Source organism: Oryzias melastigma, linkage group LG10 (genome assembly GCF_002922805.2).
Source record: "Oryzias melastigma strain HK-1 linkage group LG10, ASM292280v2, whole genome shotgun sequence".
Lineage (NCBI taxonomy): Eukaryota > Metazoa > Chordata > Actinopteri > Beloniformes > Adrianichthyidae > Oryzias > Oryzias melastigma.
The window spans coordinates 22,027,678-22,045,286 of NC_050521.1; the positions used below are offsets into that span (position 1 = coordinate 22,027,678).

Genomic DNA, 17,609 nt, shown 5'->3' on the forward strand with positions numbered 1-17,609 from the left:
AAGTGTTGTCTCAAATGAATTTAATTTATTGAAGACGCCTCTGGTGGATCATCTTACCTGGAGAAGACAGGAACAGGCCAGTACTTCGCTTCATCCCCAAAGACCTGGCGGAAGTTCTTACTGACCCCCAAACTGAATCCGTTTTTGTCCGTGCCATGACGAAACACTGGAGCTCGCACCGCCTCTGTGAAGACCGAGAGAGGAAGTCGGTTAGCCTTCTGAGACTTTATCAAATCTTTTATCTGTGTGATGACAGGAGATCAGTCAGGCAGCAGATGAATGGCATCAATGGGGAAAAGTGGATGAAAGTGTCTTTGTTGAGCCTCACCAGGTGTGAGTTCTCCTTCTGAACAACGGATCGGTGTCTGTTTCCAAGCTGCTTACGGCTCTGAGCCTTGTTTCTCTGCATTACACTGTAACTTACTCCTGGATTATCCACTCTCCTCAAGACAAAGTGTCCCACTGTGTTCTCCTAATGAGAGCCTCGCTCGCACTGACAACGGCTCAGAGAGCAGAGCTCATCTGTTCCCAATGAGAGGCACCAGAGGAATGAAGCCTTCTTCAGACCTATGGTAAAGGTGACTGGGATTGGTTTGCAAACAGCAACAGCGGGACACCCACCGAGCGTGGACCTGTTCTTGCAGACGAGCCAGCAGTGATAGATGAAGAGCGAAGCCAGGCTGACGGAAAACATGGAGGCCGAGAAGAAGAGGAAGAGGATGTGGAACTTCGCCTGGGTGTCCGGGAGGCCTTTCTGAGGGAAGAGAAGCAGGATTGGAACCGCCACGCACGAGAAGGAACACCGGAGAAACCTGCCGGCTGCTCAGCTGGACGAATTCTACTCTACGGGGAATACTGCAAACAGCGGGCTGCAAAAGTTTTCGCCTCTCAGGCTCATAATTGTTGCTACAAGTCACAGCAAAATATAATCTCTAAACGTCTTAGAATTTGCAATGCAAAAACACTAAATCTCACCAAATATTTTTTGTTAGTTTACATATTACATTTGATATGAGACGAAACTAACTTACTATTTACCCAGGAATTATATCTTGAAAACGAAGTGTTATATTTGAATTAAAAAAAATAACTTTATTTGAAATTTTCAGCACTGAGAATGGTATTTTTTTTCAGGAACCAAACTTGCTTAATTTAAGGAAACTGGAAACTCTTAATTTAATTATTACAAAAAAATATCTTAAAAATAATTACCTTAAAATACCTAAATTTGAGTATTCATGGCTAATTTGAAGATTTAATTTTGTCCTAAAAGGGCAAGAAATTGCAACTTAAAAAAAAAAAAATTCAAGACAAATTCTATTAGTTTCACTGGCAGATTATTTCACTAATAACAGAAAAAAATGTAATATATCCTATTTTTTCTAACTTGTTTTAAGAAGGTCATTTTTTAGAGTGTAATCAGAACGTGCACCAAGGAGAGGTTTATATAAATAAACTCTTACCGCAATATAAACAGTGATTGTAGTAGCAAAAAAATTAAAAATGATTTAATTTCATGATGACCAATCAAAAAATGTATTATTCACTTTTCAATTAAAAAACTCAAAATATCATTACATATTTTATGAATGAATGAAATTATTTATTCTCTTTATAGTTGAGTTTTCTCCAGATTCTGTTTATAGTTTTTAAATATCTATGTTTTGACATCTGCAGGATATGAACCCAAAATGAAACAACTGCAGATATGCTGAACTTCTGCCTATTGTCAAATGTCATTTCTATTCACTTTTTCATTGCAAAAACTGAATTTTAATAAAGTAAAAGTTGCTTAAAGGAAAATGTCAATAGCAAAATAATCTTTAAGACAGTGTCTACAATTTATTTTGGTAATTTGAATAAACTTTACAATTTTAATGAATTTCTGATTTATTCCTTAGGGGCCTATTTTTTTTATTATTTTTTTATTTTATTTTTTTTTACTTTGAAATCAGAAGGGGCGCCCAGGAGAGGTTTATGTAGAAAAACTCCCACCACGCTTCTCTAAGCCACGATGGCCGGAGGTATTTCAATGGCAACGTTTAGTTCTAACTCACCGCAAAGTGTTGGAAACTTACATTTTTTGGTTCATTTTTTTCTTGAAAACACAATAATTTCTATACTTTTGGGGCCATCTGGTATTTTTAGTTCTCAAATGAAGAGCTGTGAAACTCCATCTTTTGAAGCAGCTCTAAGTAGACTGCATCAACCACACTTCCCTCCTCATTTTGTTTGATTTTCTGTTTTTTTTTTTTTCATTCTCCTTTTTACAGATGGGAAGTACGTTTGCTCACAGACTTTCCCAGATTCTAATTAAATCCTCCAGGCGTTCTGGGAAATGCTCTCAGAGTTGCTGGCTGGACGAACACGAAAAAGCCAGAACCCCCAAAAAAACTTCTAAAGGTGTGAAAAGCTTTGGTAGAGTCTGCTGAGAACTCAAAGCTTTTGGGCTGCCAAAACCTTTGCATGCCACTGTAAACAGGCTCTACTTTGGTATTAGCAGCTATCTAATTGATGCATACCAGGTATTCTTTCAGACGGAAATGAGCTTTACCGCCAGCCTTGCAAAAAGAACACATAATACCACATTTGAAAAACATTTGCATAAATATCTCCCTTTTTTTTAACCTTTTTGATTTCTTAAAACGTTCTGAAAATAGATTATGTGGGTTTGATTGGGAGTACTCACTGTCCAGAACTTAATGAAGTACTGAAGATCTGTCGCGGTTACAAAAAGGCAATAAAGTAGTGAGTAAGCTAGGAACAGCATGAAGTATTTGTAGTTGGAGAATCCCACACAGTTGTTCACCCTGTTGACAGAAAGAGATGCAGACTGGTGGTGAAAAATCCTGCTTTTTATTGTAAACATTTTAACAAAAAAGGAAGTTTTGCAGCAAGATGTCATTTTTTTGTTTAGATAAATGAAATGATCCGTGCAAATGATCTTTAAGCAAACTGATGCAAATCTGCCAATGAATCACAAGTTATTCTAGGAGGCAGCACTTGTCAAGGTGATGTTTTAAAATTGTGTTTTAAATGTGTTTTAACGCTTCTGCTTAAAAGGAGATTTTTTTTAATTTAATTGTTTCTTCAGCTGAATATAATTGTCAGGGTGGCCTGGAGCTCCCCTCCTCCTGCCACCAGAGGGAGCTCTCCCCTCACTTCACCCCAGCATTCACCTTGGAGCTTCTCACACCTGTTTTCAGTTATCCCATCAGTCCCTTATTATTTAACCTGCCCTCGTCCCACTCCTCACTGTGTGTCCTCACTCCTGTCTGATCCCTCAGCACCCAGTACCACCCTTTCCCTGTTTCTTCTCCCAATAAACTTTTGCACGTGGATCCGAACGCCTCAGCTGCCGTTTGTGACAGAAGGACACACCTCTGGACTCTCGCCGGCCGCCTTCGGGGTCTCACCGGTCGCATCTGGACTCTCGCCGGCCACCTTCGTGTCCTCGCCGGCCATTTCCGGGCTCTCGCCGGCCATCTCCGGGCTCTCGCCGGCCGCCTCGGAGATCTCGCCGGCCGTGTCCGTACTATCGCCAACCACCTCTGAACTCTCGCCGGACGCCTTCGAGCTCGCGCCGGCCGCCCCTGACTCTGCGCCGGCCGCCTTCGAGCTCTCGCCGGTCACCACTGACTCTACGCCGGCCGCCTACGAGCTCGCGCCGGTCGCCTCCGAGCTCGCGCCGGTCGCCTCCGAGCTCGCGCCGGCCGCCTTCGAGCTCGCGCCGGTCGCCTCCGACTCTACGCCGGTCACCTCTGAACTCACGTCGGCCGCCTTCGAGCTCTCGCCAGCTGCCTTCGAGCTCTCACCGGTCGCCTCCGAGCTTCTACCTGCCGCCACTGACTCTGCGCCGGCTGCTTCGGAGCCCTCGCCGGCCGTCTCCGAGCTCTCGCCGCCCGCCTTCGGGCCTTCGCCGGTCGTATCCGTGTTCTCGCCGGCTGTCGCTGACCCTGCGCCGGTCGTCTCTGGACTCTCACCGGTCGCTTCTGACTCCGCGCCGGTCGCTTCTGGACTCTCGCCGGCCGTCCTCGGGCTCCCGCCGGCCGCCGCTGATTTTGCGCCGGTTACCTCCGGACCCTCGCCGGTCCCCTCGGAGCCCTCGCCGGTCCCCTCGGAGTCCACGCCAGCCACCTCTGAGCTCTCGCCGGCCGCCTTCGTGTCCTCGCCGGCCGTCTCCGGGCTCTCCCCGGCCGTCTCCGGGCTCTCCCCGGCCGTCTCCGAGCTCTCGCCGGCCACCTTCGAGCCTTCACCGGTCGCCACTGACTCTGCGCCGGTTGCCTCTGGTCTCTCGCCCGCCGCCTTCGGACTCTCGCCGGTCGCCTTCGGGCTCTCGTCGGCCGTCTCCGAACTCTCACCGGCCGCCTCTGAGCTCTCGCCGGTCCCCTTCGTGTCCTCGCCGGCCGTCGTGGAGCTTTCGCCGGTCGTACCCGTGTTCTCGCGGGCCGCTCCCGTGTCCTCGCCTGCCGCCTCTGGACTCTCGTCGAGTGGCTCACGTCGGCTCCCTGACCATCTTCCAGATTGGCTGCGTCGGTGCCGGCGTTCCCCTGACCGTCTTCCGGACCGACTGCACCTGCCTCATCGACTCCCTGGCCGGCCTCCGGATCGACGGCGCCCGTCCCGTCGGATCCCTAACCGCCCTCCGGATCGACGGCGCCCGTCCCGTCGGCCCCCTGGCCATGCTCCAGCTCGGCTGCCTCCGTCCCGCCGGATCCCTGGCCGACCGCCGGATCGACGGCGCCCGTCCCGTCGGCCCCCTGACCATCCGCCGGATCAGCTGCCTCCGTCCCGTCGGATCCCGGGCCGTCCACCGGATCGGCAGCCTCCGCCCCGTCGGCTCCCTGGACGTCGTCCGGATCGGCTGCATCTGCCCCGTCAGCTCCCTGATCGCCCTCCGGATGGACTGCCTCCGTCCCGTCGGATCCCTGGCCGTCCACCGGATCGGCAGCCTCCGCCCCGTCGGGTCCCGGACCACCCTCCGGATCAGCTGCCGCCGCCTCGCCGGCTCCCTGGCCGTTCTCCGGGCCGGCTGCGCCGGTCCCGTCGGCTTCCTGACCGCCCTCCGGATCGGCTGCCTCCGCCCCGTCGGCTCCCTGACCACCCTCCGGATCGGGTGCCTCTGTTCCGTCGCCCTCCGGATCACCTGCCTCCGCCCCGTCGGCTCCCTGACCACCCTCCGGATCGGCTGCCTCCGCCCCGTCGGCTCCCTGACCACCCTTCGGATCGGGTGCCCCTGTCTCGTCGCCCTCCTGGCCGTTCCCCGGATCGGCTGTGCCTGCCTCGTCCGGCCCTGCGGCCCTCCGCCGCGCCTTTCCCACCTCGCTTCCGGAGCCGCTCGTAGGGGGGGGGCTCTGTCAGGGTGGCCTGGAGCTCCCCTCCTCCTGCCACCAGAGGGAGCTCTCCCCTCACTTCACCCCAGCATTCACCTTGGAGCTTCTCACACCTGTTTTCAGTTATCCCATCAGTCCCTTATTATTTAACCTGCCCTCGTCCCACTCCTCACTGTGTGTCCTCACTCCTGTCTGATCCCTCAGCACCCAGTACCACCCTTTCCCTGTTTCTTCTCCCAATAAACTTTTGCACGTGGATCCGAACGCCTCAGCTGCCGTTTGTGACAATAATACAGACCAAACAGAGGGAAGCTATTTTTATCAAAGGCTGCGTAACTTGGTCCAAAAATAATTTTATTGGAATCTTGAAAAACCAGCAAGCTGTGTTGTAGAACATAAGATGCTGCTTGATGATTTACTGTAAACATAAACTGCAAAAAATAAGAAAGTAAAAAGACTCCTGTTTCAAGAAAAAAATATAAAATAATTTCTGTCTTGCTAGAAAAAAAATTGTCAATAAAGTTTTTTTTCAAATACCAAGATAATCTTAGTTCATTTTACATTTTAGCATCCTTTTTTTCTTGTTTATTTTTTTTTTTTACCTCATTTGCAAATATTTGGGTTAATTAACAAAACTTTTTCAAATTTTAAAAGCTTTTTATTTATTTCTTGGGGGGCTGTTTTTGCAGTGTACATACATCAAACTGTAACCTATTTAGGAATTACGATATAAGGTTTTACCCTATCTTTGCTCCACCCCTTTTCAAGTTTTGCTCAAAATCAGCCAATAATGTTTGGTCTTATTAAGAGCTAAGATCCAGAAATAAGGAAATTATTACTAAAATGAGTCAAAATCTTTTTGCTTCCATTCTGACACTAAAAAATTCTTGATTTAAGACTGAAAAGCAATCAAATTTAACTGTAATTTATTCCTAAATTAAATAAAGTTAGACGTCATTATTTTGGAAACAATAATGTAGATTTATGTTCCAAATGTTAGTGCTAGTTTTACATTTTATGAAGATTTATGAATATGGGCCGACTTGCACTAAGATTGTTTATTATTTTGTTCACATTTTGCTCTAAAATGAGTAATTTCCACTTATTACACTAGAGTATTGACACTGTAATCACACTATGTTCAGTAAAACACAATACAAAATACAAACCTTTGCTTAGAACATTTCTAATTTGGGTTTATAACATTACATTTTAAGTAATTCTATCTACAGTCAGCTTTTTTTTCACTTTTTGAATATTTGATGATTTTGATATCTTGTAAGAATTTTAGTTAAGTAAAAATTACTTTCTGCATGGATGGATAGTTCAGTAATTTTCTTCTAAGGATTTGTGTTTTGTTTTTTTTTTTTTTTCTTTGCTCCCCACACAGTTTGTGTGTTACACAAAAAAGAAGAACATTTTACTTTAAAGTAAATGGTAGATATTTATTTGTAGTGTTTTTTTCATGGATTGAAAACTTGGAGGAAAGTGGGGTTCAGTGTGCACCTAAACACCTGCTACCTCCACACAAAGGTTGGCCACTCCACCTCTGCGCTCCTGCCTCCCCCAGGAGTAATGTAAGTGTTTTATTGCTGGAGTACATAACACTGAAATGCAGTGGAACGGTGCTACAGGTGTCTGTTGAATGAAAGAGCGTGATACGTACCAGGGGCAGTGGTGATCCATCTTTAGGATGCATCTGTAATGCAGTAGGGTCAGACATACGTGTAATTAAATTTTACTCCGTCTGCCAGAGTGCAATATATATTGTGCAGTCTATTCACTGTACAAGTGGGAGCAGGGAGCCGTACTTATCACAGACTGAACAATGGTGACATCGATCAGGCTTCAGCAGCTGGCAGCGGTCACAATAACGGATCGCTGAGAAGACACAGTCCATTCAATCACACAGCCATCAGAAGCAGCTTCCCCTGACCTCAGCATGCAGAATAATAACGGGTCTGAAGGAGCCACACACAAGCCCAGACTCCTCCAGCTGCCGTGCATCATCATGTGCTGTACCTCCAGAGTTGGTGCGAGTGTAAATTGGCAGATCCTTGGCTATCCTCCTCAGGATTTCCTGCTGGGACTCCCCCCGGTTTTCACTCTCCAGCAGCTCCTTGTCAGAGTGGGACAGGTGGAACTTTGTAGGGCAGAAGAAAGACAAGCAAAATGGGTTTTTAACAAGAGCTGATAGCGAGGATGCTTGGCGAGAATCAGAAAAGAGGCAGTTTCATTTGTTTGGCTCCTGCAAGAAGTGGAGGAGCAACACTGAGCTGAAGTTTTTTATGTTTTTAACAAGTTCTTGATGCATTTTCTCATGATGAAGGACATATTGTCATGAATTAGTCCCCTGGCCATCAGAGGGATCCATCACCTGGGTACTGGCACTTCCTGGGTCTCCACACTACACTTCCCATAATCCTCTCCTGACACTCCCAGAAGTCCCACAGCTGTTTCCATCTGCAATCACTCCCAGCAGTATTTAGCCAGCTCAGTGTGAAGTCTTGTTTGTGCCACTCTCCCGCATCACTGAGCGTTCTCGTCCTGATCTTCTGCTTCGTCTTCGACTCTGATTGTTTGCCGCCTGCCCCGACCCTCGCCTGGACCCTGACCACTTTGGTTGTTCTCGGATGCCCTCATACTCATGTTTGACCCCTGCCTCCCTGACCCTGATTTAGCTTTGTGGACATTTAGCTGTGCTTGTGTTCTCCTGTCTTTTCCAATAAACCTGTTCCGCTTGGATCCAATCATCTGCCTGATTGTGACACATTTTGGGACAATTAAGCTCAAATTTGCATTTCTGAGTATTTCTTTATTCAAATTGTTGTGAATAAATAGAAAATGAAACAAATACTGTTTGAAAAATATAAGAATACACTGCTCTGCTTCTTTCCGATGCATCCACATGTAGAGGACTCGATCCTTCATTTTCCTCATCTGACTGTGTAAACGGAGAGCTCTCAGCAACAAATTCTCAACAGAATTTCCAATAAATGCCGTTCTGCAGAAACTATGCCCCAGAAAACATGAGTTTTGGGATTTTTTTAGCCAAAAACAGTATAATCATAATTAAAAGACCACTAGGCAAGCTTTAAAATTCATCAAAATGTACACTCACCTCCTTCAGGGGGTTCATAGGCGTGGTGAAGATGGTTCGCCAGTAGGCCCACACAAACATGATGAAAATGGCATGGTACGCCAGCAAGTAAACCACTGCAAGCAAAACATCACAGCGGCACCGTGAGCCTTCACTAGCACATGCTTGACCAGTCTGCAGCCTTTCTTTGTGTCGATAATATTAGTGTGATTCATTGTCATGGCTTTTCTTTTCCCCAGAAAATCAATGTTGCACTGAAATCAGTGATCATTATTCAGTGCGGTAATGCACACCCAGCCTGTGTGCAAATGTGGATAAAATGCAGCTGAAGAAAAGGATTATGAAAAAGGCTTTTAAATGTCAGTTGGGCTGAGATTTTGATGACAGACTGATATTTAGGGTGCAATAATTTTACTTTATTTTTTCATCAAATGCATATGCTTTTATGCAAGTGCCAACCAAGAAAAAGAAACTCTAATATTCAATTTTAAACGAGGTAAAACTGCAACAATTAGACCATAAACTCATTCCAAGCAAAAAGAAAAAAAAAAAATATATATATATATATATATATATAATTACTGTCATCTTATGTAACTTGTGCTATCCTAGTCATGTTTACATTAGTGCTGATTTTTTTTTCAAATAACTTTTTAGTTTCATTGATGTCTGTGGCAGAATTAAAATCCTGTCCACCTTCATCCACATTTGTCATAGGATAGATAACACGTCAATGGAAGGCTTGGGTCATCTGGACCCCATAAGATAGCACAAGGAATCACATTTTTATTTTTTTCACTTTCTGACTTAATGCTGAACAGCAAGTGTTTAAACTGGGTCACAGAGGGACGGAAAGCCCGTCATTCAGATGCAGCTCCTGCAGTAGATGGTGAAGCTCACTGTGCCAGGAGAGTCTCTGAACAATCTCACGAACCCAGAAATGGAGACGTCATTACAGAGGATTTTGTAGAACTCTTCAAAATATTTAAATCAGATTTCTAGGAATTATTCGTGTCTCCCATGCATTGTAAATGAGATAACCTATACACAGACACCACTCCATGTAGCGATCAGTCTAAAAACATTTAGCAGTAGCTCCTCCCCCCCCAAAAAACCCCATGACTTCCAACTATCTGTTATGAATTGCGGAATTCGCAGTGTCCTTATAGATTATAAAATCTCACAAGACAAGCCAAGAATTGTTTTAATTTTCTAAGGTTAGTCATTCTAAATAAGGTTCCGAAAATCCCCCAAAATGTTAGCGTTAGGAGGCTAGGTCTTCTGGATTAGTGTTAGCATGCTAATATCATCTACAGAAAAGAAACTCATAACCTGCATTTAATTATGGTAATGGCATTAAATTGTTTATTTGTCTTTTTCTTAAATGCAGAAGCTTGATCATATTCAAGTTTTGAAAGGTGTACGTCATTGAGAAGGTGTATGCACACAGTTTCTGTAGATGTGTGGGTACATTTGGCAGCCAAAAATCCTGAGGAAATGTTGTCTGTTGAGGCCCAAAGAAAAGCAAAACATGTAAGTTCGATTATCCATTATAGATGTTAGCATTTGTTCCTTGTGAGGCAGCGAATCCTCAGAACAACCACAACGCCAGATTAGCTGAAAAGTGCAAATTTGCCGATTTTCTCTGGCCTCCTTGAAAGTCATCCAGTGAGAATGAAATAGGTATTGAATGAAAGCCTTCTGGCCACTGCTGAGATCCTGTCAAAATCATATGACACACTTTCCGCTGATAAAAGCTGATTAAAGTGTTGTAATGGGGCCTGAAGGCTGCTAAGCCTCCCCTGTCCCATAAACTCTGCTCTGCATCAAACACACAGCAGCTGAGGGTTCGTTTGATGTCAGACGGCATTTCGAAACACTTACCCTTTTCTCCTGTGTCTTCGATGGACTCTGGAAAATATGGGATTGAGAGACAAAGTCAGGGTTGTGTTCAAAAACAGAATTAAAATAACAAATGTTTTTATTTAATAATATAAATCCTAGATCTGAGAGTACAATAAAGCAGATTTTGTCCTTTATTTGGATGATTATTCTTCTATAGTACAGTCAGGCAAAAATAAGACATTTTTCATCTGAACAAACCTGAAGACCTCATCCTGAGAAATAAAAACAGACAGATGGAGATCCACTGGAGGGTTGGCAGACGTTATTTTCATATTTGTGCTAATATCTTAGCAATGATAGATTGTGCGCACCATCCGTCTGGAGTGCACAAACATAAACACACACACACAAAAACGCACAAAGGGTGTTCCAAGGAGCTGAGTCAAGGCATGCGGCCAAAAACTGTGAGCATGCTGCCTCGCCAGCATAAAGGCCTCCAGAGACAGTGAGCGTGTGAGTGCGATCGAGGCCATATGCAAAGATGGGTTTTAATGTGCCTGCAAAGAGGTACTGGTCCTAAAACCCGTTCACACCTCAACATTTTCACCACTTCTGAAAAAGAGCACCAGCTGTTCAAATGCTCGAGTTCGCTGCTTTCAAAGGAAGTGGGTCAGCGGCAGATTGCTTGGGGTGAATCACGGAAGCCAGACAATGGGATTAACTCAGTTGAGGAGTATCAGCTGATGATACTTTCACACAACTGGCTCTGTCTGTCCGCTGAGCACATGCTTGGTGCCTGAGCAGCGTGTTCTCAGGATGATGTTTTCATCGATAAACAAAGTTCTACACAATTCGACTTTTGTTCTACAAAAAGCAAAACGAAGTAAGAAAAAAAATATTTTTCTCTTGGTGACCCCAAATGACCATTTAAGATGAGTCTTGAAGAAGACCTTTAGGGACAAGCTAGCAGATTCTCTGAGAGTCCTTCCCTTTATGTTCACATTTTCCCACCGTTTGGCCTCATTATACCATTTTTGTTTCATCCCCTTTTTTTTCCATAGCAAAGAACTTCCTTTGAAGCTGTCTGACTGGCTGCCAAATGGGGCGCAAGAGATGCCTGGACCCCTCTGAGACATCCTAGAAACCATTCCAATCCAGGTCAACTCTGTCTTTGGCGCTCGCTGAGGACTGAGGAGGCCTGCGTGAGACCACAACATCCGACCTCCAGCAGTCAGAGAGCAGCTCTGACCAAAAAAAGCCATTAGGGTTGGGTTCCTTGCCAACATCCGATGGCGTTTGAGGTATTGAATATAAATTCAGATCTGGACGAGAGCACAATCCTCCAGCTAATACTGTAAGACTTTAAGCTAGAGCTCATATAGTAACAGCAGAGAGATGGTCTAATCCGTTTCTTACATCCTGTGTTGCTACATTTGCAGGGGCGGAGCTAAAGGGGGGCTCAATGTCTATGTTGACTTAAGCCTGACCCCACTTAAGGAAGTTGTTAAGATTATATTTTGGACCAAATATGTTCACTTTTCATGAGTCCACCTTCTAGTTCTGCGTAATCCCTTTGTGGGTTGCTGGAGCCTATCCTGGCTGATGCACACTCTGGACAAGTTGCCAGACTTGCAGGACTTTAAATGGAATATTTGCGTGCAAAATTAACGAGATAAAACACCCGTTTTTAAATCCATAGTGTATTTTTACTAAGACTTTTTAAAAAAATCTATTTTGACTGCACATGCAATGATTAGCCTGCAGCACATTTACACAATAAATTTGGATTTTTAGTTGAACTTTACATAATATTTTCCATCAATCCACCATCCTAACCCCTTTTGGGGTCATGAGGTTGCTGGAGCCTATCCCAGCTGACTTTAGGCAAAGGTGGGATACACCCTGGACAGTGTTTTGTCAGTCTTGCAGGGCTTAAATGGAATATAAATCAACACAAAAATTACATTAATTTTAAAACTTTCATTATAATTGGATTGGTTAAATTAATGCATTTTGTTGAATGTTCATTGACTTTGATATTGGAACCAATTGCACTTTTTTTAATATCTCGAGTCTTAAATGCTTTTATGATTTGTAAATGATATTCATCATCATATGAAAGAATTGAATCTGTTTTTGTGTCATTCCAATGAGTCCATCCCTTCCAAGAACGTCTAGTTCCACCCTTGCATTTGTGAGGGAAGTCACTTTATGATCCCTCAGGAAAAATTCAGACTTTAAAAGTCCAGCTAAACATTTTCCTGTGGGCTGCGTAAGTGTTCCTGCCATGTCCACACGCTGCGTAAAACAGCCAACCGTTCCCCGCACCCCGACGCAGCAACGATCCGCACACCTGAGCCGGATGCGCAAACAGCTGCGTCTTACCAATGCAAAGCTGCAAAACATACGCATAGTACGACCAAGCCACGATGACAGCGATGAACAGGACCGGGATCCAGTACAGAACTCTCTGGCAGCCCCGCTTGATACTCCGCGATCCCGACGGTGCCATGGTCCAGGAGCGGATCCTTCCCGGTGCGCATTCGCGAGCTGCTCCTGCCCTCGTCTCCCGTAGCTGCGTGCGTGAGTCTGTGCGCCGCCTTGTAGGCTGTCACTGCATCGCAGCTCCGAGTCTGATCAGCTTCAGACGCAACATCCTCCAGCAGCCTCCAGCCTGCCTCCACCCCCCTGCTGCTGCAGCTGCTGCTGCGCGGAGCTCTCCTCTGGTCGTCCTGACCACAGACCACAACAATACCAGACGGCTCGTACACACGCTCGGATGCAGGACTCGGAGTCCGCCCCTCCTGCCTCCCCTCAGGGTTGCCATGGCGTCCGAGAGATGCTGCAAGTCAGGGGATTTTTTTTTCTTTTTTCAGCGTGCGCAGGAGATGGAGTTCAACGGGTTCAAACTCAAGAGTGTAAACACTCTGAGAGGGAAACACCTCAACACGCAGGCTTTATTCACCCCCCATTTAAATGCATAGGTCTGCAGCTGAATGCATCATGATCAGCTCCATGTTAATAACCAGAATGTTCTCATTCCTCTGCCGTGCAGTCTGACAGATCCACGTGGTCGCGGCACGTCTGCAGCATCCACAGAGGCTTTTGTCCGCCTCTCCCTCTTTGTTTCAAATGTCACTTTACCTTAAGTGGTCAAATAGGTGAGTGGGTGGCTGCAGACAGACATGCTAGTCCAACTGAGATGACAAACGTCTGCACAAAAATCCACCAGTCTGCACACTCAATGACTCAGATATATATGCAGCAAAAACAGTTTCTTTAAAGAGTGGTTTTATTATGGTGACCTTTTGTTTGATTTGTGACCTTTCTTCCTTATGAAGCATTATCTGATATGTTTAAATAAGTGCTTCTGGGGTGAATATAAATCAAAATAAAAGTTGTTTCTTTAAAGACCAAAATTCATCCATCTTCAGAATCTCGTTCAGGGAGCTGCTGAAGCCGAGCCAGCTACTGTTATTTTGAAGGTGGGGTACACCCAGTCTGTTGCAAGGTCACTCACACTCACTCACATGCTCACTACAGACATTTTAGAATCACTAATTCACCTTTGAGGCATGTTTTTGGACTTTGGGAGTTCCCAGAGAAAACACACACAAACACAATGAAAACATGCAAACAGCCACGCTACACCACAGTGCAGCTACTGAGTCAAAACATCAAATTTAAATGTTTTTAGAGATCTCTTTGGTTTAGTCTTCATGGATGTGTTTTTAGTTTTTACTCACTTTGTTTTAAAGTGTTTTTCCAGCTAGTTGGAGTCTGTTGTGTTATGATCCCACAGTTCATGTGCTGCCTCAATGTAAAGAAGGCCATGTTTTACAGTTTTATTTTAAATCTGATGTTCCTTTTATGTTCAGATGTTGAGCTTTTAAGTTTTAGTTCTCTAAAGATCCACTCCAATATACTGTCAATTGGGTTCTTGTAGCATTTTTCTTAAATATTTAAAGAAAATTTAGATTAAAACAGCAGTATTTCTTTATTTAGACTCAGAAAGTTTTTACTTGTTGCGAAGAAAAAACTCTACTACTAGAAAACGACACATTTTTTGATTTAGGCTGAAAACAGCATAATCATAATTAAAAGAGAACTGGTAACATTTTTCAAATAGATCAAAATATGATCAGAGTGGGACTTTAAGCTTGTGTCACAATCTGAGGTGAGCAATAAGGACTTACATTTACTAATTTATATGTTTTTTAGTAAATTTTGGAAACATTGTTCTTCTTTGAGTGGTTTTTCCACACCATGTGTTTTGGCAATCTGCCAGTCCAACTCTTCCTCCTCTGTTGGCTCCGCCCTCCTAGCAGGACATCAGGTGGATCTCATCACTGATCAGCAGTGTGTGCTTCCACTCTGATTGTATAAAAGAGCTAGAGAAGATCTCTTCTGTAAGCAAAACACTCTGAACCTGTGTGGAAAAAGGATGCTTATGGAAAACTGAAGAGGCAGCCGGTAAGCCCTTGCTTTTCATCCCTGACTGCAGTCAAGTTTTGGATGACCTGCTTTTTGCTCTCTGGCATTTAGTTACCTACCTGCTGGCTGAAGCTGTTTCAGTTACTTACCTGGTGGTTTTCCTTCTGCTGTTCAAGGTTTTTCACCTGAAGAATTTCAAATGAAGCTGAAGAATTTCAAATGAAGCTGAAGAATTTCAAATGAAGCTGAAGAATTTCAAAAGAAACTGAAGAGATTTTCAAGGGGAGCAGAAAAGGTTTCCAAAGGAAACTGAAGAGGTTTTCAACAGAGGCTGAAGGGATTTTCACCTGAAGGAAGCTAAAGTAAAGCTGAGCTAAAGCAAAGGCGAAAGAAACCTGAAGGAACCTTAAAACTGGAGCTGAAGAAAACTGAAGCTAAAGTGAAAATTAAAGGAAAGCTGGAGTGAAGGCTGAAGAAAAGCCAAAGGAAAGTAAAAGGAAAACCAGAAGAAAAACAAAGGGAAATCTTAAAGCCAAAATCAAAGTTAAAGCAAAATCAAGCACAAAGAAGAAAGAAAAGAAAGTTCAAGAAATTGAAGAGGAAAGTAAAAGCTCAACTTGAAAGTCCAAAATACCACACTCAAAGCAAAACCCAGAGCAAAAATACTACAGTAAAACCATTACTAATAACAAAAAACTGAAATCATTGCTTCAACTGAAAAATAAATTAAATCTGAGTGAAATCCTTGTCCATCTCTTTATTCCAAAGTATCCTATCCTTTCAAGTGTGGGAATCCACACAGTTAAAAAACCACAGCGCTTGACACCATGCTTTTTATTTTTTTCAGTTTATGATAAATAGAAATCTGACTTAATTACATCTAGCTGTATTTGTTAAATTATTTTTTTCCTTGAAACTTATCACCATTTATCCTTGAGATAAAAGATAATTGCGTTAAAGTCCCTCTCATGCCTAATTCTGCTTCGGTTTTACCATTTGTTCAACAGACTAAACTTATTGTTACCAAAATATGTTGAAAATAAAATAAAAATGTTTCACTTATTAGCTAAAGAGGAACTGAACTTTTTCTGATCTGTGCATGTGAGCGCAATACATCAAATGTTACAACTGTTACTCTGTGGTCTATTGTGTGTTTAAGTTTCTGTTCTGGTAACCAACTGGCCCAAACAATACAGAACATTCAGGCTGTTTGCAACTTTAAAGAGTGAAAAAGTGATTTGCTCTATTTTCTTACAGACCAGAATCCTACGAGAGCCACAAAGTCTCATTTTACCAATAAAAAATGCACAAATATTATGTTTTTATGGTCAATTAAATATTAGTTATAAATGTAACTTAAATATTGAAATAATTAAATTATAACAGTGTCTATAATTTTATGTATATGTAACAGTTGTAGCTTCTTTTACTTTTGACTGCAGCACAAACTAGTTCCTTTCAAAATAAAAGCCACCCTGTGTCAAAAAAGATCCTCCTGCTGCTGCAGCAGCTTTACTTAAATGCAGTCAAACATGATGTTTTTTATTGTTAGGATTTTAGTGTGCCACCATCACTTTTCAGACACTTTAGTGGAATCTATTTATTAAAAAAAAAAAACAACTCAAAACATTTGGAAAAAACTGAGCATTTTATTGTCATTCTCTAAGATGTGAGGCACAAAACGCATAACTCTAAATCATTTTCAATCATTTTAAACTGCATTTGTTCAAACCTTAAACCATTTTAGTGTAATTTACCAAAGTAAAACAACATTTGGAGCCTTTTATTTGACTAACTATAAATTAAAAACACAAGTTCAAAGAACATTTTTACTGAATTTCTGACAGCAAGTTTAACTTGCGAAAATGACAAAACTTAAATCACTAATTTAATATTTATTTAGTTGTTAGCATTTTTAATTAGAGCTAAAGAGCCACGGTGTGCAGACTCCAGACCCAGACTGTGTTTTTCCACTTACTTTGTTCATTCGTTTTGAGATCATACCACTTATAATTTTTACTGAAGTAGTGTTACTTTAAACAAGTATTTGAGTAAAACCTTTTGGCTTCTAATTGTTTGAACCTGAGACTAAAACATTGTTTGGTTCTGATTCTGCTGTTTGAGAAAACCCTGCCTTAGAAAAGCACAAATGATGATAGAACCTCCACCGTGTTTCCCTGCAGGCAGATCCCTCCATTCCCAACGAGCCCAGCTGGGTTTTCCTGCAGCCACGAGAAAACTGTCATTTGCTACAACGTCACTAAGCTTAATAAAAGATTAGCTTGTAAAAACATTGTTTTTTTATCCGCAAATAATTTGCATTTTGTTGACATCTTTAAAATTTGAGTTCAATTTTGACTCATTTTAATGCCTCATGTGAGGTTTATTATTAAGCTCAAGCTTGTTAAATGTAATAAAACCTGACACATTTGTTTGTAGCCGTAATAACTTCATCTACATTCATTTAGACGTTATTTATGAACAATAAACACGTTACTGCTCTTCCATGGATCTTCCATTCATCACCGGTGTCGATTCCGATGAGATTTTCTCCAGTTTCAGGGAATAATCTACATACTCTGAGCATCTTCTATTCTTTTTTCACCTCCTCCTGACTTGTGTTTTTAGCTGCAGCATGTCCAAAGCATGCATGGCTGGCTAATTTTTACTTACTTCAATCATGTTCTAACCTCTATTCTCAGGATTGTAAAGGTGCCAGGAATTATTCTGTAAAATCACCTTTTTTTTTATGACCTGGAGAGAATTAACCCGCGTCTGCATCCTTAAAGGACCCCTTTGTGCTCCTTCTCTAAGTGCAAGATTCAAATGTGAGCAAATAATTACCTCAGCAAATTAATCATTTAAAGAAGATGAAAGTCCCCGATCGGTCTGGAGCA

The 17,609-nt window shown here is 43.1% G+C and overlaps 1 protein-coding gene across 3 annotated transcripts in view; it reads right to left on the reverse strand.

The window, feature by feature from the left end:
* Nucleotides 1-13,832, reverse strand: part of zdhhc2 (zinc finger DHHC-type palmitoyltransferase 2) — a 16,992-nt gene extending 3,160 nt beyond the window's left edge. Inside the window, exons 1-10 of one of the 3 annotated variants that reach the window (XM_024283447.2) lie at nt 12,687-13,832; nt 10,318-10,344; nt 8,455-8,549; nt 7,356-7,476; nt 7,145-7,214; nt 7,000-7,032; nt 2,690-2,810; nt 2,523-2,561; nt 622-754; nt 58-184 (exon numbers count right to left, since the gene is read on the reverse strand). In XM_024283447.2, coding sequence (XP_024139215.1) covers nt 58-184; nt 622-754; nt 2,523-2,561; nt 2,690-2,810; nt 7,000-7,032; nt 7,145-7,214; nt 7,356-7,476; nt 8,455-8,549; nt 10,318-10,344; nt 12,687-12,690 — 770 coding nt within the window. In that variant the 5' untranslated portion in view covers nt 12,691-13,832. Of the gene's footprint in view, nt 1-57; nt 185-621; nt 755-2,522; nt 2,562-2,689; nt 2,811-6,999; nt 7,033-7,144; nt 7,215-7,355; nt 7,477-8,454; nt 8,550-10,317; nt 10,345-12,663 lie in introns of all 3 variants that reach the window. The other 2 variants (XM_024283445.2, XM_024283446.2) reach the window with 2 other exon arrangements.
* Between the last annotated feature and the right edge of the window lie 3,777 nt (nt 13,833-17,609).